The following is a 27439-nucleotide window of genomic DNA, read 5'->3' on the forward strand; positions in this document are numbered from 1 at the left end:
ATAATGCAATCATCAAATAAAGAGTAATAACTAAAAATTACATCAAAAACAGCATTTTAATAATGAGTTTGGTGATGTGTGTATATAGATGTGAGTTGGAGAGAAGAGGAAAGGTAACATGCAAAGCCTTCTAATGAGAGTTTGTCTGCAGAGTGGAGAAATGCCACTAGAATTAGGGACAAAAAGTACTCGTTCAAGAAGTGAAGCACAATGCATTAAATTAAATGTCTTTATTATGGGCTATGCAGGCACATTTCTGTCTTGTGAACCCACTTTCCTTGCTTTCTTTGTGTGTACCTGCTTTGATTTCTGTCAGATTCTTTGAATAATAATGCAGCACTAATAACTACTAATGATCAGGAATGTTCTACTTAATGGATGAGGTCATTGTGTTCATTCCATTTAGTGCACAGTTGGAAAGTAAAGTTAAAAGATACTAAAATTAGCGTTTTACCTCATCTAGGATCAGACTGCATACACAAGCATCTGAAGCGAATGGGTGGCAGGTATACAGTATCATGTATGGGCAGGGATATTGCCATCCCAGCACAGTAACAAGGTTAAAAGGTGATCATTGTTACACAGTTATTTTATAAAATACCGTACTAAGTGTACAATCATCATGTTTAACTTCTGAGCTCCTTACAGTAGTTACACATGCTTTGCGTGTTTGAACTACACATAAGCCGTCTTGAATGTGTTGTATTGCGTTAGCTTCTCTCTGTTGCAGTTACCATGTAATTTTCAAATTGTATTTACTTTTTGATTTAACCTCGTAAAAATAACTAAGACAGAATTTTGCCAAAAAATATAATAAGTATATGCATGAAATACAGGATATTTCTGTCTGAGATCTAAGATCATACTGAACCCTGCCATGCTAGTGTGTTTTATTCACAAGTGTTTTTCCACAGGCTACACAAATATTTTAAGTTCTGTTCCTCCTTTTGAGTAAAATTCCTCTTCCATTTGGGTTTACATTTGAGCCTCCAAGTTATTTGTCTTCTTTATAGTCCTAAGTTGAGGCCTGTAAATTTGGTACTCTTATCATCCCTTTGTTCTTCCCTGGTCTCCCATGATTACCTCCATGGCGCATCCTGGGTTCTGTCTCTCTTGTTCCTTCTTGATACTTCATTAAAACAGTCTAAAATGTCTTCATGCAGGTGAACACCTTGACTACACAATAAATGCTCCCAGTAATATACCATATACAGCAGTTTAGTTTAGCTGTTTTTAATACTGTATGCCTCTATGATAACGGAATTTTATTGCCCTCAATAAAGCAAATCTAACATAACTATCATTTTAAAATGTTCAAAGCTCATTTTAGTATTTCATAGGCCTCAGGCTATCACCTGGCTAACACAGGGCAGAAGACATGAGCCAGTTAGATGGGACGTTAGTCAGTCATAGAGCCCATTCACACTCAGAGAGGGTCACTTTAAAACTGCCAATTAGCAGAAAATTGTATGGCATATGGGAGGGAAAGTCCACATCAGCATTGACAGAACACTAATTCCAGACCAACAACAATTGAGTTCTGAGTGCAAGCCCAGGATGGTGGATCTGTGAGGCAGCAGTTTTAAGTATTGCTACACCATGCTGCTAATTTAAAATATAGTTTAAAAAAATACATTTCATGAAATAAATATAACCTAAATGACTTGATATATTCATTCGTGGAAGGTAAATTATTCATTGTAGAGTTCGATGTTAATATCAGGCAGAATCCTTGAGCAGAGTAGAATTTACAAGAGACAGCTCAATTATCAGAGCTTGTCCAGGCAGAGAATCAAAAAACAAACTCTCTCTGCAAGCAAGGATCGTATATGCAGTGATGCAAATTGTACCCTACATGTAAACTTCTTTGAGAAGGGAGGCAGATTGAAAATGAAAATTGGCAGTTTTACATTTCTTATCATTTTAGGGTTGCTTACAAAATATTTTATTGTTCTTGGCATGATGCAACAAAAATAGAAATCTTTTGCAGGAGTCATTTGCTTCTTATATATGATCTAAATGTTGAAGAATTTGACTGCTTTTTATATATTTTTGGCAAATTTTCAATCATACATACCCTCAGCTGGTTTCTGCCCAGTTAGTTCTAGATTGCTTGATGGGGCCTCCTTAACCAGACACCAGCATCTTTCTTGTGCTATTTCCTGTTCGTTACAATTTGAACATCAACAGGACTTTGCCTGCTGTTATCACCTAGATTGATGCAGAAGTGAGGAAAAATCAAGTCCCATCTACTTCCATTAGTATAAGTTTAAACATAACTCAATTTGAAGCAACGCCTGACCAGTTCCAGTCAGCCTCTGCTGTTCGGTTCCTGAAAAACAGAATGCAACATCAGACAGAAAGAAATTAGCTCTGAACAGAATACAGCCAATGCTAGCAATCACTGCCATGGCACAGAAAGATAATAGTCTCATCCTTTGCCAGGGAACTGGAAAGGAATATTGACCATCAATTTCTGGAAATTGTGGAATACTTACAGTATTTATTTCTGTACCATTTGTTGCCATCCACAGCAGTGCTTTAAGCTCAGTGTAGTCCACTGGATGTTTAATAAAATTTTTTGTGCACTTTTCCCATCTTGTTGATGTTCCAATTAAACTTCTTAGACTTTTGAATAACATCTAAGGACACCAGGATAACTTTGTTAACACTAGAATTGCCAGAGCCTACGAAAAAACTAGATCCCGCCTACCTTAAAAAATGTTCACACCTCTCCGTCAGCGTCTTTTGTCCTCTAAATGTGCAGATAAAGACAAGCAGCAAGCAGCCTGCTATTCCATCCCCCCACCGCCACAGAACGTGCACAAAGTTCTCCCAGCTCATGCCTTGATTGATTATCTGGGAGTGAAGTGCTGGAGTTTTAGAGTGGAAATAATAGATTGTTATTTGGAACACATGCATTTCATAATCTGTGTAAACACATTGTTAAAACAGAAAGGTTTTTCATATTTTAGTAATAAATGCCAAAATGTAGGCATAAACTATATAATGTATGAAGCCTGAAGTCCAAAGATCAAATAAACACTTTCACAAAAGGTTCAAGGATGATGCAACAGCTTCTGTGGTGTAGTGGTAAGATTTGCTAACTTGTAATCAAGAGTCCCCAGTTCGATCCCAACTGCCTCCTATATTTACCGTTTTCAGTAGTGAGATGCTCTTATTGTTATTATTATACAGCACACACATACATTTGGTTTGTGTCTATAACAGACGGGGTACATTTATATGACTTGTAAAAGTTACCTTTTTTTCACTTTTATTCTCTCAGTCACAATGGGAATTGGAGATTGTGCTTGCACTTGTGCTTCCTGCATCTGTCGGTGTCCGCGTTGACTTTCACAACTTACAGTTGTCAAATTCTGAGAATCCTTATTCAAAGAAAGAAGTTTGTGAAAGGATAACGACCATGGATCTATTTTATATATCTTCTGTTGACAATTTTAGAAATTTTAAAATGATGAGTGAAGTTTTTTCACTTTGGTTTTACTTTCTGAATGTCCTGAATATTTCTCCTCATGTAATTTTTATTTCTGGCAAATTCAATTTTTTCCACTTTTGTCTCATCTCCTTTTCTTCATGCACCCTTGTCAATCATTGCAACTAAAAAATGGATTTTGTTCTCATAAAATTCTGCTACTGACAATGATAAACAAAATACTTTAGTGGCCATCTTCATTAGAACAGGCCGAATGAAAGAGTATGAAATGAAATTAGAACCATGTCAGCAGACTGCCAACACTTTGCAATAGGACACAACTCACATGGCTGTCAACTTGCATTCTATCGTCTGAATAATTGTGCTATGGCAAATATAGTCTTTAGCATTCAGTCATTAGTAGGCATTATTCTCATAATATAAAAGTTTTAGGATGATAAGATAAACAAAAAAAAAAAAAAAGAAAAGAAAAAATGAGCCAAAGATATCATTCAGGTTTACTTGTAAATTAAGAACTTGAATTATTTATGGAAATGAGAATCATAAGATAAGAGCTAAGTTCTTCTGCTACCCTCTTCTCAAATAATCTGACAGATCCAGTGCATGATTTTTGATACATAAAGCTGCACAGTATTGTAGTCAAATATTTTATTTGAAAGCAGTGGAAGAATCATGTTGATCTCCAAAGATGTTGTAGTTAGGTCATGAATTAGTTCAAAAAATAAAACAATCATTATCTTTGCATATTAAAATCTAGTAGGTTGTTTTTTGCTGGCTACTAGCATTTTATTTTGCTAAGAACTGCAGCACGTTTAATTGGAATTTATTCGATTTTTAGATAGGGTGTCCACAGAGAGTCATCCTTATACACAAACACACTTGCACATGCACACCTATGCATACATAAACACAGACTTCACTCCAAAACTGCTCAAATCATGTCTAAGGATGTGTGTGATACGATTCCCCGAGGGTGATCCGGCTCGCAGGATCCTCACTGTTGAGTGACTGGACCAGGCCAAGGGGACACCCGCATAACAACTGGCTGCGGCAGATAGAATGTTATTTCTGGAGGTGAGACTGGACCGTGTGTCTGCCTGCGGGGTTACCAATCAGGATCCTGAGCTGTTTCACTGTGCGTTTGGTGTAGCAATGAGCTGTACCAGCATATGCTCCCCAACCTGACCTGACCTGGTATACTTGTATGCATTATAAAATGGCAGGACATAAACGATAAAAAAATAATTAGGTTTCCGTCTGTAAAACCCTGTTTAAGCACCAGTTAATATCAGCAAAAAGCAACAAAATGAAAGTCAGTGTTGAATGCCAGTGGTTTATACAATAGAAAAAAACAACCGTTATTTTCTCAGAAATGTCTCCCAGTCAAATGACAATGTTCTGGAGAGGATAGGTGGTCTTATTCATCCCAAATTGAAGGGTCATAGCCAGAGGTGGAACCGAAGTGACACTGGCCTTCTTCCTGACAGTGTTTCCCCATTTTAAAAGAAGGAAATAGAGAATGTATGAACAACTGTTCCACTCCATTAACACCCCCAGTAATCAGTCCCCATGCTTCCATGTTTGACAATATATGTACTGTATAATAGGGTGCCATTATTGAAAAACTAATTTATTTGTAAACCTATAAATTGCTTCGATTATATTCAGTGTAACAAAGACGCTATATAGGTGCCTGACCCAACACAGATGGACACAGAGGCACGTGTAAAATCAATAAATTGATTTTATTTTTTCTTCAGCTGGAGGGCACGTCTTCCCCATGTCCCCAAGCCACAACAGAATCCCAAATGCACAAATAAAACACCCACACAAAACAAAGTACACTCTTCTTCTTCCTTCACTCCTCCCAGGCAACCTCGTCTTCCTCATCCTGACTCTGGCTCCCGGAATGGTGGCTGCTGGTCCCTTTTATAGTTCACCCGGAAGTGCTCCAGGTGCTTAATTGTCAAGTTCCAGTTGCACTTACACCTGAACACCAGCAAGACCAAGGAACTGGTGGTGGATTTTAGGAGGCCCAGGCCCCTCATGGACCCAGTGACCATCAGAGGTGACTGTGTGCAGAGGGTACAGACCTATAAATACCTGGGAGTGCAGCTGGATGACAAATTGGACTGGACTGCCAATACTTATGCTCTATGTAAGAAAGGTCAGAGCTGACTATACTTTCTTAGAAGGTTGGCGTCCTTCAACATCTGCAATAAGATGCTGCAGATGTTCTATCAGACGGTTGTGGCGAGTGCCCTCTTCTACGCGGTGGTGTGCTGGCAGAGGAGTAGCTTCAGTGACAGACTTTTGTTACTGTCTTGCTCCACTGACAGACTGAGGAGATCGTTCCTCCCCCACACTACGCGACCCTTCAATTCCACCCGGGGGAGTAAATGCTAACATTACTCAAAGTTATTGTCTGCTTTTACATGCATTTTTATTACTATTTAATTTAATATTGTTTTTTGTATCAGTATACTGCTGCTGGATTATGTGAATTTCCCCTTGGGGTTAATAATCTATCTATCTATCTATCTATCTATCTATCTATCTATCTATCTATCTATCTATCTATCTATCTATCTATCTATCTATCTATCTATCTATCTATCTATCTATCTATCTATCTATCTATCTATCTATCTATCTATCTATCTATCTATCACTTCCGGGTGCGGTGAAAACAATGCTAATAAGGGCTCAGGAGTTCCAGCTGCAGCATCACCTGGCAGTACCTGCAGGACCCAACAGGGCTGCACCCAACTCCAATTCCCATGGAGCCCTGCGGGAAACCAAGGCACCGCTCCAACCCAGGGGAGCAGCCATCTAGCATCCAGGGCTGCTCCCCCTGAAAATATCAAGAAGGGGCATCCCAGCTGGTCATGGACCCCGGCCATCCACCACATCAGTTATACAGGGAGATTCACTCGAAAGAGGACCTGAATATTGTGTAATAACTCTCGCTAGGATGAAGCAATCTGAACGAAACCATGTGCAATGTGTGTATGGAGTTTCAAACAAGCTGGGATGCCCCTGCATCAGAGCAATGATGTAGGTACCGGAAAGCCATTGCGACATTTAACTTCTGTTTGTATCTTCTGGGTGCATACTGCCCATACCCCTTCACTCAGTCACTCGACAGTATCGAGTAGCACGTTTTCATGGAGCAAAACGTTTGAGTCACCAATTTGTTTAAGAGATGTCAGAATCAACTGAATGATTGTGAGTTAACAGAATGTTACTTCCAGCAAGATGGAGCAACATGTCACACATTGGCAAGGAGCACTGCAGAAATTGAGTCCTTCTTCGGCATCAGGGTAATTTCAAAGGGGCTTTGCCCACCCTGGTCACCAGATCTGACACCACCAGACCTCTTCCTTTGGGGTATGCTGAAAGGAAAAGTCTATCAAAACAAGCCTCGAACTGTGGAAGATTTGAAGGAAATCGTCCAATGTGAAATTGCTGCTATTCCCCCCAAAACACTTGCCGATACGTTCATGAACATGGAGCACTGTGTCAAAATCTGCCTGGCAGAAAAAGAAAACCCCATATAATACAATCGATTACGCATACGTCAAGGTATACAGTGTATTTTTTGGTTCAGATTGTTTCATTCTAACGGGAGTTACAACAGAATATTTGGGGCCTCTTTTGAGTGAATTTCCCTGTATATAGGAGTACATACAATGGTTTAAATTTTTAGTATACAGTTTATTTGCACGCATACATCTATTTACATGTATGCAATTCCAAATATATATACAGTATATTTACAAACCAATCCTTTTTATCTTAAACACCATACCATTACATATTACCTCATTGGAGCAAAATCTACTGGAACGATTTTCTGAAAATTAATAAGATTGTAACATTTTACTCTGTTAATAACATATTTATTTCAAGAGACATAAAATCTGTATACACTGCTGGTCAAAAGTTTAGAATACCCGCTTTTCCTAGTTTTATTGAAATTGAAGCAGTTTATGTCCAGTGAATAACCTAAAATGGCTTATCTAAAAGAGCTCACTGCTTAAACATTCCTACAGTCACAGTTAGGTTTACCAATGCCTCCCTATAAGTGGCATATAAATGGCACCACTCCCAAACCACTTATTTTGAAGTCCAGTATATCTCTGTATTATATAAAAAATTCTTGGGATGAGATGAGACTTTTTCACAAAGACAAGATATTTTCAGAGAGATAATTTCACATCCCATGAGACGAGACTTTGTGCCAAGAAACCTAACAGGTCCAAGTGGGGGGAAGAAGAAAAGACAAAGAGTAGACGACAAAGAAGAATGACGTAAAGAGGTTCAAAAACGTTGCCACCATACACATGCAGAGCAGGTTAGAGATTATGAAAGTATTAAAATTCTAAAGTTTCAAAAAACTGATAGTAGAGATCGCATTAGCGCTAACAAATGGAAATTATTACTCGGTGAAATAATGGAACAGCAAAAAGAGATCGAATATATGGACATTGGTGATATGACAGAGCTACTGCAAGTTTAATTTCAAAGAAACCATAATTTGGTCAGGTTTATATTTATGATTACAGAGAAGCGATGCAACATAGAATCGAACAAGTTAAACGATCAGACGTAATAGAAATTCAACAGCCAATAATGAATAAAATTCCATACATTAAAAAGTATCGCAATTTACACAAAATTTATATGAAAAACATAGACAAAGAAGTTTTCTTGGATTTCTATATGAATCCGAAAGATCACACTCACATATATAATAAACCAACGTGTGATGAATTGTCAGCAATAATAGTTTCGAAGGACAGAGATATTAAAGACAGAGTTGATGTTCGTATTTATCCAAAAGCACAGCACGATTTATCGCAAGCGGCAGGTCTGGGAAATGACTAGTGCATAAGGCCTGCACAGGGGTTGGTGAGCAAAGCAAGTAAGGGGCAGATCCCCCTAGTCTACTTGTAAAAATATACCCTTCACCCACAGCAGGGTTGCGCCTTTATGTTCACTAATAATCATTAATGTATCTAATATTAAACCTATTTCATTCAGATCAGGGCTACGCGGTCCAATGATCATACAATACTTAAATATAACATGAAGCCCACCTAATCCAGATCAGGGCCAAGAAGGGCCAGAGCCATTCTTGGCAGTATTGGGTGCAAGGCAGGGAATATACTAGATGGGGTGCCAGTCCATAACAGGGTAAACACTTATGCACTCACATTGGGTGCAATTAAGAGTCAGCAATCCGCCTATCTGTCATGCTTTTGGGAATGTGACAGAAATACTGAAATATCTGGAAAGAATAGGATGAATGTACAAACACAACCAAGCAAGGCATTCAAACACATGCTGTGATGCAGCAACTCTGTGCCAGTGGTTAGTGTAACTCCACTTGATTGTGAGGCCACCTACTACATACTGACCATCACAAACATGAAGGAGAGTGTAATGTCACATGACATAATACAAGAGTGTAGTGCTGCATTTTAAAGAAGTTCTCGCCTGGCACTCTTGCCCTGTCTTTAATGAAGCACTTGACAGAGTGCTGTACAATACTGATGATTAGACTTAAATACAGAAGGGAAATTACAGGCATTGTTTTATATCTATTAGACTAATGGCTGATTCTTTTTTCACTTTCTCCCTAAGCATGAATTGATTTAAAGGGAAAATAGGATTGAAAAGATAATGGCAAAAATAAATTCAAATCTCAGAGCAAATCCACATACAGTACAAAGTTTATTTTGTCATTATAAAGAAGACTTAAAGTACACAATGCCATTGGGAAGCCTAGACACACACACACACATACAAAAACTCTTCTTTGCTGAAATTCCCTTACTTCACACTGTTCAAGGTTGAAAGAATTTCTTTCTTTCTGGGGTGTTAATAAAAGATTACATTGGAAATCCAACTTAATTTAATATGAACCCACAAAGGCGTGATTCAAATAGAGCACCATGAACTCTTGAAGATTTAGCTTTGCAGTTTGGTTAAAATGGGAGATCAGTAGTTTAAGCCCCACAAAGTAAAATACCCATGATGTTTCCGTAAGTGACCTTGAAAACACCCTGAGAAATAATCTATACAAAAAAGGGGGAGGGGGGTATCTTCCTTCCCAAAGGTATTTAAATATTACCGGTCATACAAATGAACTATTGGCAGCAAAACCTTTCAGAAGAAGAAGCAGGAACGGTGCTGCCCCCGTAGTAAACTGGGTGATTGCTGCAGAGAAGCAGGAATCCTGCTATGTTTTTAACTGGTGCAATTTTGCAATAACAGAGAGCCTAACAGACTGATTGGCCTCCTTTTGTTTGTAATCTTTCTTATTTACAGTGCAGATTACAGTCTGTATATTTTTAGCTGATTGGCAATCTGTTTCAAAGGTTCTTGCCTAATATACAGTAATTGACAACAATTAGTGGTAACAGCCATCAATAACTTCATTGAGGGCTGAGGCTTGTCGAGCTTGAGAGGGACCGAAGTTCCATTGATATGTTGAATGAGTCATAGTTGTCATAAATTTTACAGTATAAACAAAATTGCTTTAATTTATTTTTCATTATTAGATTTCTGAATAATTATTATTTCATCTTTTTGTGCTTGAACATCATTTTGTTTATTTCATTACTAGTGTGGCCATATTTGTTTGTGATTGGTTGCTGATTAATGACTGATTTGGCAGCAGGGTGTGATAGCACAATCTCACAACTTCAAATGATGTCACTGCATATCAATGGATTGAGGTACATTCGAAATTCTTGTTCAACCTTGTAAAAACAAGGTTCTGTTAGGGACTGTCTGATCAGTTTGCCTTTTGTGATAGATAGATAGATAGATAGATAGATAGATAGATAGATAGATAGATAGATAGATAGATAGATAGATAGATAGATAGATAGATAGATAAGAATTTGAGACATTACTGTTCTGCTAACGTTCCACTTCCTGCCATCTATCCAAAACAGTCTAGATTTGACAGACTGTCCCTTTCAGATTAGCTGGATTAGGTGGCCCCCATTTCCAAGCTATGACCCCAACATGCTGCACCACTCTGTAAGAGAGCAACCTTGCAACCACAGTTTGCAAGAACATTTCATCCATACCAAAGATCGTGAGCAACCTTAGGAAATACACTTGACTCAGGCCATTTACATATATGGCTTGTGTGTTTGCTTCCCAATCTAGGCCCACCCATATGAACTGAATACTTAAACTGAATGAGTCTCTGAATGAAAACTTGCATCACTGAAATTGTGCTCTTTCTAACAATAACATAGATTGTTGCACATACACTCTGGTCTGAACACACACCAGAATGAATAAAAAGAAAGAAAACTAAAAAGAAAGTAAACTTCTGACTTGACAGTAACAGTCACAACAAGATATTATACAAGCGTATTGCATTTGGTATAAAAGAGTCCCAGTAATACTTCTTGACACACTGCTGAATAATTTGTTGGATAATGTTAGTGTTAGTGTGTCAGAGGTAGCATGTGGCAGCTTTGTTCATAATGGCTGTCAGTTTTGCTTCATTCTCTCTTCTCACCTACGACCTCCAGAGGGTCGAGAGCGTGTCTGTAACTGAACCGCCCCTTTTAATTAACTTGTTGATTCAGATGGGCTTCTCTTGAAGTGATATTACCGGCCCAGCACACCCCAGTGTGGAAAATTGCAGTGGCCATCACAGAGTTATAGTATATGTCAAGGATGTCATTACTCAAATTAAAGTAGCACAGTCTCCTAAGAAATAAAGGGCCTGCTCTCCCCTTTCTAATACAGTTTCTTTGTGTTATGAGGCCAAGCCAGCCTGTCATTGATGAGGACCCCAAGTATTTGTAGCAACGCACCACCTCTACTTCCATTCCTTGAATAGTGACTAGGCATAGAGGCTCTTTGATTTGGCAAAAGTCAATAACCAGTTCCTTGGTTTTGCTGATGTTAACATGCAGAAGAAGCAAGAAACAAAGCTCTCCACCTGACTATATGCTGTCTCATCCCACTTATCAATACACCCCTTAAGTGCAGGATCATCAGAGAATTTCTGCAAGTGACATGACCTGGTGTTATATTTATAGTCTGAGGTGTAAAATGTACACAGAAAAGACTGTTCCTTGTGGTGCACAAGTGTTGCTCACATCTATATCAGAGACACAGTTCTTGAGTCTCACAAACAGTAGTCTGTTCAGACAGATAATCCATTATCCAGGACACCATAGGCTTATCCACCTGCATATCTCTGAGTGTACCCCTGAACATGGATGGTTGGGTGTTACTGAAGGTATTGGAGAAAATCAAAAAACATAATCCTCACAGTGCTGCCAGCTTTGTCAGGATTGGAATAAGCCTTGTGATAACTGTATATTCCACTCCAGTCTTTGTCTGATTGGCAAACTGCAGTGGTTCCAGGAGTTCTACCACTATAGGACTTGTATAGTCTGGGACCTGCCTCTAAAGGTTTTCAAGATGGGAAACATTAAATACCACTGTTCTGTAGTCATTAGATAGATAGATAGATAGATAGATAGATAGATTCTTTATTAATCCCAAGGGAAAATTCAAATAATCCAGCAGCAGCATACTGATACAAAAAACAAAGAAACAAGATGAAATTAAAGAGTAATAAAAATGCAGGTAAAAACAGACAATAACTTTGAATAATGTTAATATTTACCCCCCCGGGTGGAACTGAAGAGTCGCATAGTGTGGGGGAAGAACGATCTCCTCAGTCTGTCAGTGAAGCAGGACAGTTAAAGCAGTCTGTCTCTGAAGCTACTCCTCTGCCTGGAGATGACACTGTTCAGTGGATGCAGTGGATTCTCCATGATTGACAGGAGCCTGCTCAGTGCCTGTTGCTCTGCCACGGATGTTAAACTGTCCAGCTTCATTCCTACAATAGAGCCTGCCTTCCTCACAAGTTTGTCCAGTTGTGAGACATCCTTCTTCTTTATGCTGCCTCCCCGGCACACCACCTCATAGAAGAGGGCACTCACCACAACCGTCTGGTAGAACATCTGCAGCATCTTATTGCAGATGTTGAAGGACGCCAGCCTTCTAAGGAAGTATAGTCGGCTCTGACCTTTCTTATACAGAGCATCAGTATTGGCAGTCCAGTCCTATTTATCATCCAGCTGCACTCCCAGGTATTTATAGGTCTGTACCCTCTGCACACAGTCTCCTCTGATGATCACGGGGTCCATGAGGGGCCTGGGTCTCCTAAAATCCAACACCAGTTCCTTGGTCTTGTTGGTGTTCAGGTGTAACTGGTTTGAGTCGCACCATTTAACAAAGTCCTTGATTAGCTTCCTATACTCATCCTCCTGCCCACTCCTGATGCAGCCCACGATAGCAGTGTCGTCAGCGAACTTTTGCATGTGGCAGGACTCCGAGTTGTATTGGAAGTCTGATGTATTTAGGCTGAACAGGACCGGAGAAAGTACAGTCCCCTGCGGCACTCCTGTGTTGCTGACCACAATTTCAGACCTGCAGTTCCCGAGACGCACATATTGAGGTCTGTCTGTAAGATAGTCCACAATCCATGCCACAAGGTGTGAATCTACTCCCATCTCTGTCAGCTTGTCCCTAAGAAGCAGAAGTTGGATGGTGTTGAAGGCGCTAGAGAAGTCCAAAAACATAATTCTTACAGCACCACTGCCTCTGTCCAAGTGGGAGAGGGATTGGTGTAGCATATACAGTAGATGATGGCATCCTCCACTCCCACCTTTTCCTGGTATGGGAACTGCAGAGGGTCAAGGGCGCGGCGGACCTGTGGCCTCAGGTGGTGAAGCAGCAGCCGCTCCATGGTCTTCATCACCTGTGACGTCACAGCGACAGGCCGGAAGTCATTCAGCTCACCAGGATGTGATACCTTTGGGACTGGGGTGATACAAGATGTTTTCCAAAGCCTCGGGACTCTCTCGGGTTCCAGGCTCAGGTTGAAGATGCGCTGTAGAGGACTCCCCAGCTCCAGCGCACAGGCCTTCTCCAGTCGTATTGATACTCCATCTGGACCCGCTGCTTTTGCTGGCACGAAGTCTCCTCAGCTTTCTGCTCACCTGCGCTGCTGTAATTGTGGGTGGGGATGTCTCTCCTATGTTGGTATCAGCAGCAGGATGATTGGAGGATGCAGTACTCCAGGGTGAGAGTGGGATAGGGTAGTCAAACCTGTTAAAGAAGTTGTTCATTTGGTTTGCTCTCTCCACGTCTCTCTCGATGGTGGCACTCCGCTTCAAGCTGCAGCCAGTGATGATCTTCATCCCATCCCACACTTCCTTCATGCTGTTATTCTGTAACTTCTCCTATACTGCTCCTTCGCCGCCCTGAACTGGACTCGGAGTTCCTTCTGCACGCGCTTGAGCTCATGCTGATCACCGCCTTTAAAAGCCCTTTTCTTCTGGTTCAAAAGTTCCTTGATTTCACTTGTAATCCATGGCTTGTTGTTAGCATAGCAGCATACTGTTCTTACTGGAACTACAATGCCCATACAAAAATTAATGTAATCAGTAGTGCAGTCAACAACCTCTTCAATGTTCTCACTATGTGATCCCTGCAGGATATCCCAGTCCGTAGTTCCAAAGCAGTCTCTCAGAGCCTGTTCTGCCTCAGGGGACCACTTTCTGAATGAGCATGTGGTTGTAGGTAGCTCCCTCACTCTTGGTTTGTAGTGAGGCTGAAGCAGAACCAGGTTATGATCTGCTTTCCCAAGCACAGGCAATGGGGTGTCGCTGTATGCATCTTTAACGTTTGCATACAGTAGGTCAATAGTCCTATTTCCCCGGGTGTTACAATCCACATACTGGGAGAAGGCAGGTAATGTTTTGCCCAGCGTTATATGGTTAAAGTCTCCAACGATTAGCACAAGTGCCTCAGGGTGCTGCGTTTGCAATATAGCAGCTGCAGAATGGATGACATCACTCGCTATCTCCGTGTTCGCACGAGGGGGGATGTAAACAATAACAACAATCACGTTTCCAAACTCTCTGGGCAAGTAATAGGGATGCAGACTTACAGCCGACACTTCGATGTCCCTGCAGCAAGTGGAGATTTTAATGTTTATATGTCCAGAGTTGCACCACCTTGTATTCACATAGAGAGCGAGTCCTCCTCCTTTTTGCTTCCCGCAGGTACTTGCGTCTCTGTCCTCTCTAACTGTGCTAAACCCGGGTAGTTCCATGTTAGCATGTGGGATGTTAGTTGTTAGCCATGTTTCACTAAAACACAACAAACTGCCTTCTCTGTAGGTCTTGACATTTTTCAGCAGTGCAGCCAGTTCGTCGATCTTATTTGGTAGTGAGTTCACATTTCCTAGGATCACAGAAGGCACCGAAGGTTTGTAGTGCCACTGTCTTGCTAGACGCTTGGCTTTTACCTTAGCACCGGCTCTTCTGCCCCAATACCGCCTTCTTACCTCGTCAGGTAAATAGGGAACCACACCAGCATGCGCATTTGTTCGCAGCGCTTGAAGTTGACTACTTGAATAGACGAGTCTCGGTGTGTAAAAATCCATCTCCAAGTAGTAAAAAGTGTCCAGGGAACGAGTCCACATAAAAGAAAGTGGTAGGAGTTAACAGTTAAATAAAGAAAAATTGAGAAAAAGGTGGAAAGATAAAAATAAAGATTTTAAAGATAAAGTCATACACAGAGCTGCTGGAAAGGCTGCCACTCGCGTCGGCGCCTGAGTTATTGTAGTAGCAAAGGTGTGTGGGACTGTTCATAAGAAGAAAGTGGCAGTAGGAGGAAAACTGTATTAAAAAATTGGTTCAAGGCCTTAGCTTTGTCCCCATCCACTTCTAACACCTGATCCCTGGTTTGCTTGAGTCCAGTAATTACACCCAGACAGTTCTAGACATCTTTCATGTTATTCTGAGTGAGTTTGTTTTCTATCTTAGTAGTTGTCTATCTTATCTTATAGTCTGTGATGTCGTGACTGAGTTCCTCAGTGTCATCCCCATGTGACTCACACATCATTTCCCAAGCTGTGACTTGAGAGTAGTCATTCAAAGTAATTTCAGCCTCCTGCCACCTCTTCAATATCCTGGTGGTTACAGGTTGCCATCTAATATTAGATACTAAATAAGACTAAAGTTATTAGTAAGATGGCTCAGGTTGTGGTCAGATCTGCCCAAAGTTGCCAGAAGTTTACACTTAACACTAGAATCTCTGAAGCCTATGGAAACACTCGTAATCCTGGGCCACCTTAAATTCCTTCACACCTCTCCATTAGCATCTTTTGTTTTGCAAATGTGTCAATCAGTACAAGCAGCAAGCAGCATGCAATGTGTCAATCTAATGCAGGAAGCTCTGCAGTCTACTTGTGATAAGTACATAAATCAAGGTAAATAGGTAAATAACATTCGATGTGGCTTGCATATGAGTAACATATACATGTTTTTCATATAAAGAACATCATAAAACATAATCACAAACAGAACTTTGCACGATACCTTGGGGAACTCTGCAAGCCCTGCTCTTTCATTGAAGTACATATGTGTGGCAGATTGACTGGCAGGATGATGCCTGACCTCTTGTTGCATCCAAATGGTGCCATCATTCACCTTTACGCCTGGTGCGGCTGTGTTGTTCTTATGTGTGAGTGGACGTTTCTTACAGGGAGGGCTTCTGTTCTCTTTCTCCAATGTAGAACCCTCATCCCCACTGTTTTGTCATGGTAGAGAAATATATTGCTATACTTTCCCCTTTTGTATTATTAATATGTAGCCTTTGTCAGAATGCCTTAAATCTCACAGACTTACCACTGTTTATAAGGTATTATAATATATAACTTCTCCCCACCTTCCCTTATACATCTAGAACCTCAGGCAATTAGGTGTAGTAAAAGACTAGGAGTATGGTAATATTGATAAATAATACAATATGCAAAGTACATTTGAATATTGGGAGCCATACAACCTGATAAATGGTGATGTGTAATTTCAGGCGGCACACAGGCTTATTAGTTACTTAAAATGTCTCTAGTTTAGGCATCATTTGTGGTCAGCTTTCTTCAGAACAGGCCGCATGCCTGTCTCAATATGGCTGCCAAGCTGTGCTCTTCATTGTGTTGTCCTTTTCAGTTCATGGTGTGAGATGCTTCTTCATCAGATGTTAGTAAGAGAGAGAGTGAGATAAAGCAAGCACATTTATAGGATTTACTGTCCAACCCCTAGAGCCAATAGGGCGTCGTGGTACTTAAAAACTTTTGATACAAGCAAGTTCCAAACAGCCATACTTCAGACCAATGGGAGAATAGAACACTTTCACACCTGCCATCCCCCAAAACCATATGTTAAGCTAAAGCTTGGCAGTTAGGCAGCCTGGCTTTCCTATGGGGGTTGAAAGACTTAAGAAAAACACTTACCAAACTTGTTTCAGGCACTTCCCCCAACTCTGTTGTAAAATTCAAAGAGACTCAGTCCTGGTGGGGGGGTTGTGAATATGAATGCTTCTCACTAATATAACACTAATATTACATTGTTTTGCCTAAGTTAAGAGTAAACAAGTATTTTTCGATCGGACTGACTTCATCTTTTGTTTATAGCAACATAAAGATATAAATAATAAAGACATACAAAATATTTATCAACTTATATGCAAAATCTCACATCACATCATCTGAGTTCACCTCTGTTATAGCATGTTTTTATTTGAAAACAGCAGTGTCAGATCGGAGGTAGCGTGAACGTGACTGAGAGAATAAAACGCTAACCTTTACAAGTACCATAAATTTACACCAGCTGTTACAAATTCAAATCATATGTATGTTTTTATTGTGTAGTAGTAACAATAAGAGCAGCTCACTACTCAAAACGATAATTCTGTAAAGCTCCCAGAACTGAACCCACAACCTCTTGATTATAAGTCAGCAGTTCTTACCACTGCACCACCTAAGTGGTTGTGTCAGCATTGTACCCTAACCCAATTTCTTTTTCTTCGGTTATATTCTTGAATAAAAGTGCACTTGTTTTGTGATCTGTGTGACTTTTCTGAAAGTATTTATTTGATATTTGGACTTCAGTCTTCACACATTATACACTTCTTGTCAAAATTTTGTCATTAGTACTATAACATGAACATTGTTTTAAGTATGTGTTCAACATTTCTTGCATTTATCGCATTTCCTGTCATCCTAAATTTACATAGATCGTTGCAGACACGGAACACACATTAAATGCATGTGTTCCAAATAACGATATGTTATTTACCCAATACAACTTCACACACCTCACACCCAGATAAAGAGCCTTGAGCTGGAAGAACTTTTTGTGGTAGTAGGGGGATGGGATAGCAGGCTGCTTGCTGCTTGCGCTGACTGACACATTTACAATCCAAAAGACACTAATCGAGAGGTGTGAAGAGATTTAAGGAGGCCTGGGATTATGAGTTTTTTCATAGGTTTCAGGGATTCTAGTGTTAAATTCGTCTTTAAGGTTTAACTAGTGTGGGTTCAGCTTGTTATTTCATTGAGTGTAACATGACACAAACTGATGGAAGCTTGTCATTCTTCCTTCCAAAGTCACATGGTTGACATCACTGCATATAACTGCAGGGTTTGAATGAGTCATCATTAGAGTGTTGCTGACAGAGTAAATCACTTATGATGCTGATAAACATTAATAAGGATAATGTAATTATCTCCGTGGGCAAATATTGTGAAGAATTACAACAGCCAGAGTTTCAATGCGTGAATAACAAACAGTAATTTTAACAGTAGTATGCTCCCTTTTACACCATTCCTCATTCACATAGATGTCCAGTCACCCTCCTGCATTTTTTACACACCGCACTGGGTCTCTGTCTGCTCAAATAATATGAAATCCATCCAGAATTAAAATAGTTTGAGGAATATCAGGTTTAAGCCAGTATGAAACTAAATACCACTGTAATGGTAAGCACCATGGTTTCCTCCGGGCGCTCCGGTTTCCAAAGACATGCAGGTTAGGTGGATTGGCGATTCTAAATTGGCCCTAGTGTGTGCTTGGTGTGTGGGTGTGTTTGTGTGTGTCCTGCGGTGGGTTGGCACCCTGCCCGGGATTGGTTTCAGCCGTGTGCCCTGTGTTGGCTGGGATTGGCTCCAGCAGACCCCCATGAACCTGTGTTTGGATTCAGCGGATTGGAAAATGGATGGATGGATGGATGTATGCACCATGACCCACTATAAGAGCAGACAATTCATCAATAATTTTTGAGAGTTATTGATGGCAGACAAATTCTAAACCCTTTTCCCTTTGCTTTTATTCTCACACCAGCTTTTCACTCTCTCTCCAGACAAAAAACTGTTGTGATACAGTGAAAATGAGCTGCTTAAGTGCTTGCGATCTCAACACAAGTAGCCTATTACGGGAGTAATGCAGATATGATCGCCAGTTTACAGCTTCCCCATCTCAGCTAGGACAGAACTGGCCAATATTAACATCACCTACTTTGATAGTGTTGATCTGCAAGCTCCTCCTGAAAAGAATGAGCACACCACATTTTTCAAAGAAGCTGATGAAAAAGCCATGACATAATAGTATTTGTTTTGACATTATCAAAGTTCAAAGTTTATTGTCATATGCACAGTAAGGAAACACGTTTCCCTGTACAATGAAATTCTTTCTTTGCTGTCCACACCAAATGACAAAACCAACGTATAAAGATAAATATAAATAATAAGTAGCAGATAGATAATGAGTAATAGAGGCAGTATAAAGTATAAAAACAGAATAGAAGTATAAAGTGTAATGTGCAGGTAGGTGTGTGATGGACAAGTCAAATACAGTTGTGTGAGGTAGATAGAATGAGGTGAACCATGGTTATAAACTCCAGTCAGTTGTTTAGGAGTCTAATGGCCTTGGGAAAGAAAGAATTATTTAGCCTGGAAGTCCTGCATTTCATACTTCTATACCTCCTGCCTGAGGGTAGAAGTGTGAACAGTTTGTGTTGGGGGTCGTTGGGGTGGTGGGTGGTGTCCCTGAGGATTGAGGCAGTTCTCCTGCAGACTCTACAGTTGTAGATGCTCTGCAGAGAGGGCAGTGGGTTCATCCAAGCCCTCGGATGAACAGTGGTCAGTCTATCCTTTCTCATGTCCACTATCATCTCCTTCATCTTGTCTGTGTTGAGGGTGAGGTTGCTGTCTTCACACAATGATGCCAGACTGTCCACTTCCCTCCTGTAGGCCACCTCATCCCCACCAGTGATGTGTCCTATCACTGGGGTGTCGTCTGCTAACTTTAGGATGATGTTATCTTTGTGGGAGGCAACACAGTCGTGGGTGAACAGGGTGTAGAGGACGGGGCTGAGGACGTATCCCTGTGGTGTGTCTGCGTTTGTGGTAATGGTGGCTGAAATCCTATTACCAATCCTGACAGACTGGGGCCTGCCAGTCAGAAAGCCTAGGAGCCAGTCACATAGGGTGGGGTATAGGCCAAGTGCAGACAGTTTATGGGTGAGTTTATAGGGGATAACCGTGTTAAAGCCGGAGCTGTAGTCAACAAAGAGCATCCTGATGTAGGAGTCTTTGTTCTCCAGATGGGAGAGGGAATAATGTAGTGCAGCTGCGATGGCATCTGAGGTGGACCTGTTGGGACGGTAGGCATACTGCAGGGGGTCCAGAGTGTCCGGTATGCTGCTCTGAATGTGGGCCAGCTCCACTCTGTCAAAACATTTTATGATGATTGGAGTGAGTGCATCCAGCCTGTAGTCATTCAGGCAGGGGGTGGGCTTTTTTTAGCAAGGGGGACAATGATTGTAGTCTTATTCCTGAGTTAGATCTGTATGATGTTAGTGAAGAAGGTCTAGCATGTGTTATTTTAAGGTTAGTCATGATCAAGCTAAGTAAAGAACAGAAGAAATGCAAGCAAAGAAAGAAAGAGAAAAAAACAAAAATGGCAGTGCTCAACAGTAAAAAAGCTTTTCCCAAAAGAGGATACCTCCCACAGACCTACCCAGATCCCATAATACTTCTGCTTAAACTCCCTCTCCCTCCTCAAGCAGCAAAGACCCCATTAATCTCCGTAAATCCTCTGCCAATTTAATAAATTGAATGCAAATTATAGCAGTTATAGAATTTGAAAGAAGTGGTAATACAGGATAACAAAGAGGTGGGCAACAGTGTGAGAACTTGGCATTGGTGACAAAATTGTCTGTCGCTTTGAAAGCTTCCTTCGGAGAGTCATACGTGGAGTGTACTGAGCCTTGGCATTATTTCAGCTTTGCCAGATGCAGAAGAAATGACCAACCTTTTTGTCTTCCTAAGTGCATGGCTCATCAAATGATGGTTTTGCTCTGTAGCAGGGCAAATGTTGGGAGGGAAACAACGAAGACACGAAAACTCATGAGAGACATCCGGAATGCAACGAGCTTCTTTCAGAATGTGCTCCTGATCCGTGAACCTTAAACATTTAATGGTGACAAGACAAGGCCCTGGTGTGTCTTTGTGACCAGATTATATCCTATATGCCTTCATTTTTTTGGGGGTCAAATCATAAATGTTTCAAAACCATTATGACCACATCCTGGATAGCAAAGAGTTAAAATTATCACCCTCTTTGCCCTCTTTTAAGGCTTAAAATTCGAAAGTTGTCTCAGCAAGCCCTATACTCTAAATCAGTGTTTTTCATTTTAAGGGTGATGAGTTCAAGTTGAAGACTGTGTATTACTGAGTCATGGCAAGAGATGTGAGACAGCAGAAAATGAACTTTCATGGTAATTTTGCCGGTTTCTTCTTAATAACAGCAATCTTAGTTCTAAGTTCAGTAATGGCAGTTTGCATGGTTGCATTCAGGGTATTTGTGTGCTCCATCAGACAGTTCTTTATGGCTTTCCAGTAGGAATCGTCACCAGCACGGACATCGCTATCAGACCGTTGAGCCTTGTTAAAAGAAGTAAAAGCAGCTGAATGAGTTCTACATCCTGAAGATGGCACTGCCTTAGTTTTAGTTTATACTGTTAGAGTAATAATCACTAGTGAATTTTATTAAAACTATCAAATTTTGGACTGTCTAGTTTTTTCAAGCTTTTATGATTTTCACTAATATTTATCATGAACTTGTTTACTGATTCTTGCTTAGACATTGGCAAACTATATACTGTATATAGCATATTTGTGCAATCTCATCTGCTGACATTAAAAAAACAACATCACTGATTACTTTATTTTTATAGAAACATGTTGCATGGTAGTCATCTACTTTAGGAAAGTCTCATATGGCATTTAGGTTTGATGCAAAGTTTGCGTCAAAAAATGTTTAACCTAAGAAAACAACAATTGAAGTGCCTCTCATCTTGCAATAGGGGAGAATGTGGTTTTCAATTCTAAAAGTAAGAAAAATGACTTTCCACTTGACAATTCTAGCCCTGAATGACTAGAATTTAATTAAGCACGCTTCTTATTTGGTGCTAATCATTATTCCTCTATTTTATTTTTATTCAAAAGCTCCAGCTGTGAAATTCTGAACAATTTGTAAATCTCTTATTGATAGCACTTGCTAGCAATGTCAATTGTCACAAAAACAACAAAAAGACATCACAAATGTTTGGGGCAGCCACCCATATTATATGCCTTGGCTGCAAAATGGGTAATGGTCGAGAAATGTTCACAGGTTAGAGTCCAGAACAGAACTGATGGTATGGAGGCAAGGGGGCAGCTTTAGTACTAGAAGTTATGTCATCGGGGTCGAAACCGGAAGTGACATCATCAATAGTGCCAGACCTGGAAGTGAAGTCTTCAATGGTGTCGGTACCGGAAGTGACGTCTTCAATGGCGCCAGAACTTAGCAGGATTTCCTGTGAATGGTCTGCAGATTGTTGAAAGAGAGGATTAGAACAGCTCGCCACCCCCTGGTCTGATGTGGTACTACTATTATTCAGGCCCTCTAGCTGCCTCCCAATCGCACGAGTGTGACACAATGTATAAAATAATTATTCAATTGATTCTTGATTCTTTGTAAAAATATTTTTATAGAATTTTTATTAAAATCACTGTTTATATCTTGATTGTAATCTTTTTATTTATTACATTTTTGTATTGTGATCATTTGGATTTTGAACAGTAATAATAGCAGGTGGTAGGTGCTCCTGCCTCACAGATCCAGAGTTCTGAGTTTGAATCCTGTGTACAGTCATTGTCTTTGTGGTTAGGTGAATTGATGGTTTCAGATTGTCACTGGGTGTATTAGTGGGACTGCTGATTGCTTGTTTCCCTGTCTATGGCTGGTTTGTCCTTTGTGTAGGATGGTAAGGAGGTAAGCTCTGGTGTCTCTTTATGTCTATGAACTGAACTAGGCAAATTCAACAATATTTTGTTGTCCATGAAAGTATTTCTCTTCTTGCAGAGAAATGGCAACTCAATAAACTATCTAATGTGCTTCTGTAGCAAATAAACATTACAAATCCAAATTAATACCAATGTTCTTACCACAACAGGATAATTCCAGCCTCTCAGATGAAATGAACTAGAAACAGGAGTGATGGTTGGCGTTCCCAAACATTGCTTGAATAAATATCATTCTGCTATGCTGTACACAAATTTTAACAATTAAAACAGAGTTGAAATGCTCTTTTTGTAGGTATTGCTGGGAATCCTGTGCTCTTTAATGAAAATGGAGATGCTCCAGGACGTTATGACATCTATCAGTATCAGATGAAAAACAACACTACAGAGTACAAGGTCATAGGTCAATGGACTGATCAACTACACTTAAACGTAAGTAGAGTTTAGTGGTCCTGTACCTTCTTATTATTCCCAACTTTCCTACATTCATACATTCAGATAAATGAACTAATACTGAATTTATGGAAGATTTACACTTTTTAGCAATGTATCTTAATAAGACTCCAGATATAAAAACATTCACTCCTTATTGTCAGTCTTAAAGGATTAGTTTGGTATTTTTCAAGTTATTTTCTTATATTCATGGTATACATTAATTTTCCACAGTAACTTGCATTCTTAAGTAATTTTTTTTATAAATTTAAACATACTGTGTAAGTTCTTGCAATTTATAGGGCTGCTCAAGGAGCACCTGTTCAAATATGAAAACCACATCCTCAAAACTTAGCCAGTATGTCCATTTTCAAGCCAAGAATGTTCTCATGTATTTATCTATCCGTGTCTTGAGGTCGCACACATATTGTAAAATTGCTTAACTATACTTAATTTTCAGAAAAATACATTTTTGAGAGATTCTGCTATTTTGAAAGAAATCTGGCTGTTCAGTTCACCTGATTGTCTGTCTCCTTCCGTGGCACCCCCTGTTTTCCTGTAGCTTGTTTTTTGAGTGCTGTAATACCCCATTTTCTTTTAAAAGCGATTTGGGGGCTTAGGAGAAGATTTTTTTGTCAGGATTTATTCAAATAAGCTGTCCCATATCCATTCATGCATACAGCCATCCGCATGCCTAATCACAATAACTGGAAATCATGAATTTGCTTAACCTGCACGTGTGTGGAGATGTGAGAAGAAACACCACATTTACTCTGAGAGAACATGACAACTCCACATTGACAATGGCCAGGCACAAGGAGGTTCTTTTCCAGGATGGCTAGATCTGAGAAGCAGTAATGCTAACAGCTGTGCTACTATGCCACCCTGCTACTCTTGTATGCAGTAGACATTTACGTTGCAAATACTACATGGCTCTTTTTTCACCCCACTTTCAGCTGTAGTGAAATGACTCACCTGGATAACATTTGGAACTGCAGTCAGCTTCAAAAAGAGTTGATAAGGAACATTCTTTTTTGTTAAGGCTAGAAGTAATATTCTTTAGAAAAGTGAATTCCACAAACTTGTAGATCAGCACTCTGTTGGGTTTTAGTTTGGTTGTTCATGTCAGATCTAAGTGCTACAATCCCTAACTCCAGGTGTCACAATTAAGGGGTTGATGGAAACTCTTCATTCTAAGTATGTCTCTGTACATGATTTTTTTCATCTTATTTTCACATTATGGAATCACACATTTACCTGTACACTGGTACTGTGAGTGCTATTCACAATGGAGGCAGAACCAATGCGTTTTTCCCAATTGATTCTGGGGTTTGTCTGGGGTGTGTTCTTGCTGCTGGCATGGACTGGGTGTTGGGAAAGGTTGTGGGGTCCAGCGGCTATGGGACATCTGTTGGTGAAGAAACATTCACTGATCTTGACTTTGCTGACGATGCTGTGATCGTCACAGACTCAGTGGAGGCTCTGATTGGGGCTCTCGAGAGACTGAGCAAGGAGTCAGTGTGCCTGGGCTTGTGAGCCTCCTAGATAAAAACTAAGATCCAGGCCTTTAATGACCTCTTAGGCACAGCCATCAGCAATGTGTCTATCTCAGGAGAGAGTGTCAACCTTGTCGAGAGGTTTGCTTACTTCGGCAGTGACATTCATGTCTCTGGTTACTCTTACTATGAAGTCAGAAGACGGATTGGGAGAGCATGGGGGGTCATGAGGAAAGGGGTGAGTGGTGCTCCCGATATCTATGCAAAAGGACAAAGGTTCAATTCTTTAGAGTCCTGGTGCTTCCTGTTTTGCTTTATGGTTGCAAGACCTGGATGTTATCCAGTGACCTGAGACAAAGAGTGGACTCCTTTGGTACTGTGTCTCTTTGGAGAATCAATGGGTACCGCTGGTTTGACTTTGTGTCGAACGTGCGGTTACTCATGGAGTCCCAAATGAGGCAGATTACCTGCATTGTGAGGGAGTGTCAGTTACAGCACTATGGAAATGTGGCCTGATTCCCTGAGGGTGATCCGGCTCACAGAATCCTCACTGCTGAGAAACCAAGTGGCTGGACCAGGCCAAGGGGAAGCAACAGATAGAGGGTCATTTCTGGAGGGTGGGGCTGAACCGCATGTCTGCCTGGAGGGTTTCCAAAACAGGATCCTGAGATGTTTTGTCATGTGGTGGGTACGGCAATGTGCTGTACCAGAGCATGCTCCCCAACCTGACCTGACCTGAGCTGACCTGCAGTATCACGATAAACAGCTATAGATTTATGAGTTAGCTGTGTCCACATCCCTGTCTAGTTAAGTTTGGGGACTTGGAAATTAAACAGAAAAAGATATGGTGTGTCCCAGTTACAAAAATAAAAGAAAAAGTGACAACTGTCAGTTTTACACTTAGTGAAATGTACATATAATCATCTTAGACCAAAAATTCAGAGTCAGTGTTAAATGTACATGTAAAGCAAGGTCCTGAACAATTGGGAAAAAAAACATAATAAGTAAATAAAAAGTAAAGATATTCATAAGCTGCAATGGAGTTTTGGGATCTGGCATCATGCTTAATCCTGGCCAGCCTTGACAGTAACCAGCAGTAATAATGACAACACTCAAAGCAGCAAATACTTAGAGATCAGTAATAAAGCTGAAAACTAGGCAACTCAAATCCCTCTTGTCTTTTTAAGTCTGTGGATTACCGTTATTTACAGTACATTTTCAAAGACTATTATCGCATAAAGTGTGGGTGTTGTAGTGCATTCTGACTACAAGGTACTGTATGCTCAAGCATATAGAAAAATCTAGTTTAATCTCATTCAGGATGATAGAAAATATCTGAAAAAAGAGATTATTTTATAAGCTCTTGGACACCCACTCCTTGTCAGTTTAAAGAGCAATTGAGAGAAGCAGGTGGAGACAAAAATGATGATATTAGCAATAACAAAAGTGGGTAATATGGTGGCAGGAGCCACAATACTTCCCCATCCATGACCTCACCCCCACTGCACAGCTTTAGGCTTCAATGAAAGATGCAGAAGATTCCAAATAATGGTATGAGAGATTGTTGGCTCTTACTTCTTAAGCATGAATCGTTTCATTAAATATTTTGAAACTGCTTAGTTTTTCTCCTGCAGGGTAGCTGCTGTTGCACGGACATAGAGTTTAGGATTCGGATTTTGCCTTAGTCTAGCTGCAGGTATAGTTATGTAATTATTGTAATCCCTTTTGCTTGCTTTTTGTATCTTGTTCTCTGTTGCTTTTGATGCTTGTACCTTCATTTTTGCATGTATTATAAGTTACTTTGTAAGTCATGTTGGATAAAGGCATCTGCTAAATTATTACTATTATTATTATTATTATAATAATAATAATAATAAATAATGTCATCTCTACATTGCATTAAGCAGGTAAAAAATGAACAGATGGGTGAATCATAAAGCTTATATCCTTCCTGTTGAAATGTGAGAAGCTGTAAATAATAAGATATTCTCAGATCAGTTTAATTAAATATTGGGTCATAGAGTAGCTTCATGAACAAGGCAAAAACCAAACCTGGATGAGGCTTTAGTCAATCGGTAGGCCCATTCATAATCACCCCCACATGGCCAATAAACTTTGCCTGCATGTGTTTGTGATGTGGGAGGAAAATTCACAGAGCCACACGAAGAATGTGCAGCCACAGAGACAGACCCAGATTGTTGAATCTATGAAGCAATACCATTAACAATTGCATCAGTAACCTGTTTTTATATTGAATTCTAAAGATTGATACCAGATTTCATATTTGCTAAAAAATCATGTGTTATATAATAGGACAAAATATCTAACACAGAGTGCCATGTGCCACCAAGGCCTGGAAACCTGATAAAGGTAAAAGAAGGTCATGAGCATAAACTGACACATTCTGCTCGATCATCCTATGTCCAGGCCTTCGTCTGAACTGTGTCTCATTTTTGTAAGTTTATCAGACTGAAACAGCTAGAGGATCAATTGTAAGCATGGAGTGCAGAAATGGTAAAGCACAGCCCTTGGATTGTGCTATGTGCCCTGGAAAATAACTGAAAAACATACAAGGAGTTGAGATGAAGCAGCGGAGATCTATAAAGCAATTTGATCAAAGAGATAAAATTTGTATCAAAGTCAGATTTGCCTTGCGTTTGGAAAAGGTAACACCACAAGATCAAACATCTGCTGTGCATCTAGTGAGATAAATCAGTCAGGCTAAGCGCAGGGAAAGGATGTGTACCGGATGTATGACATTAGTGCAATTGCTAATGTAAACCAGAAAGTAGCAAGTAACATTAA

General features: G+C 40.1%; 1 protein-coding gene across 1 annotated transcript in view; it reads left to right on the plus strand.

Annotated features, from left to right (window-relative positions):
• Positions 1 to 27439, plus strand: part of LOC120525960 (metabotropic glutamate receptor 4-like) — a 963211-nt gene that overhangs the window by 802428 nt on the left and 133344 nt on the right. Inside the window, 1 exon segment of the mRNA XM_039748705.1 lies at positions 23002 to 23138. Coding sequence (XP_039604639.1) covers positions 23002 to 23138 — 137 coding nt within the window.

This window comes from Polypterus senegalus, chromosome 3 (genome assembly GCF_016835505.1).
Source record: "Polypterus senegalus isolate Bchr_013 chromosome 3, ASM1683550v1, whole genome shotgun sequence".
NCBI classification, from domain to species: Eukaryota; Metazoa; Chordata; class Cladistia; order Polypteriformes; family Polypteridae; genus Polypterus; species Polypterus senegalus.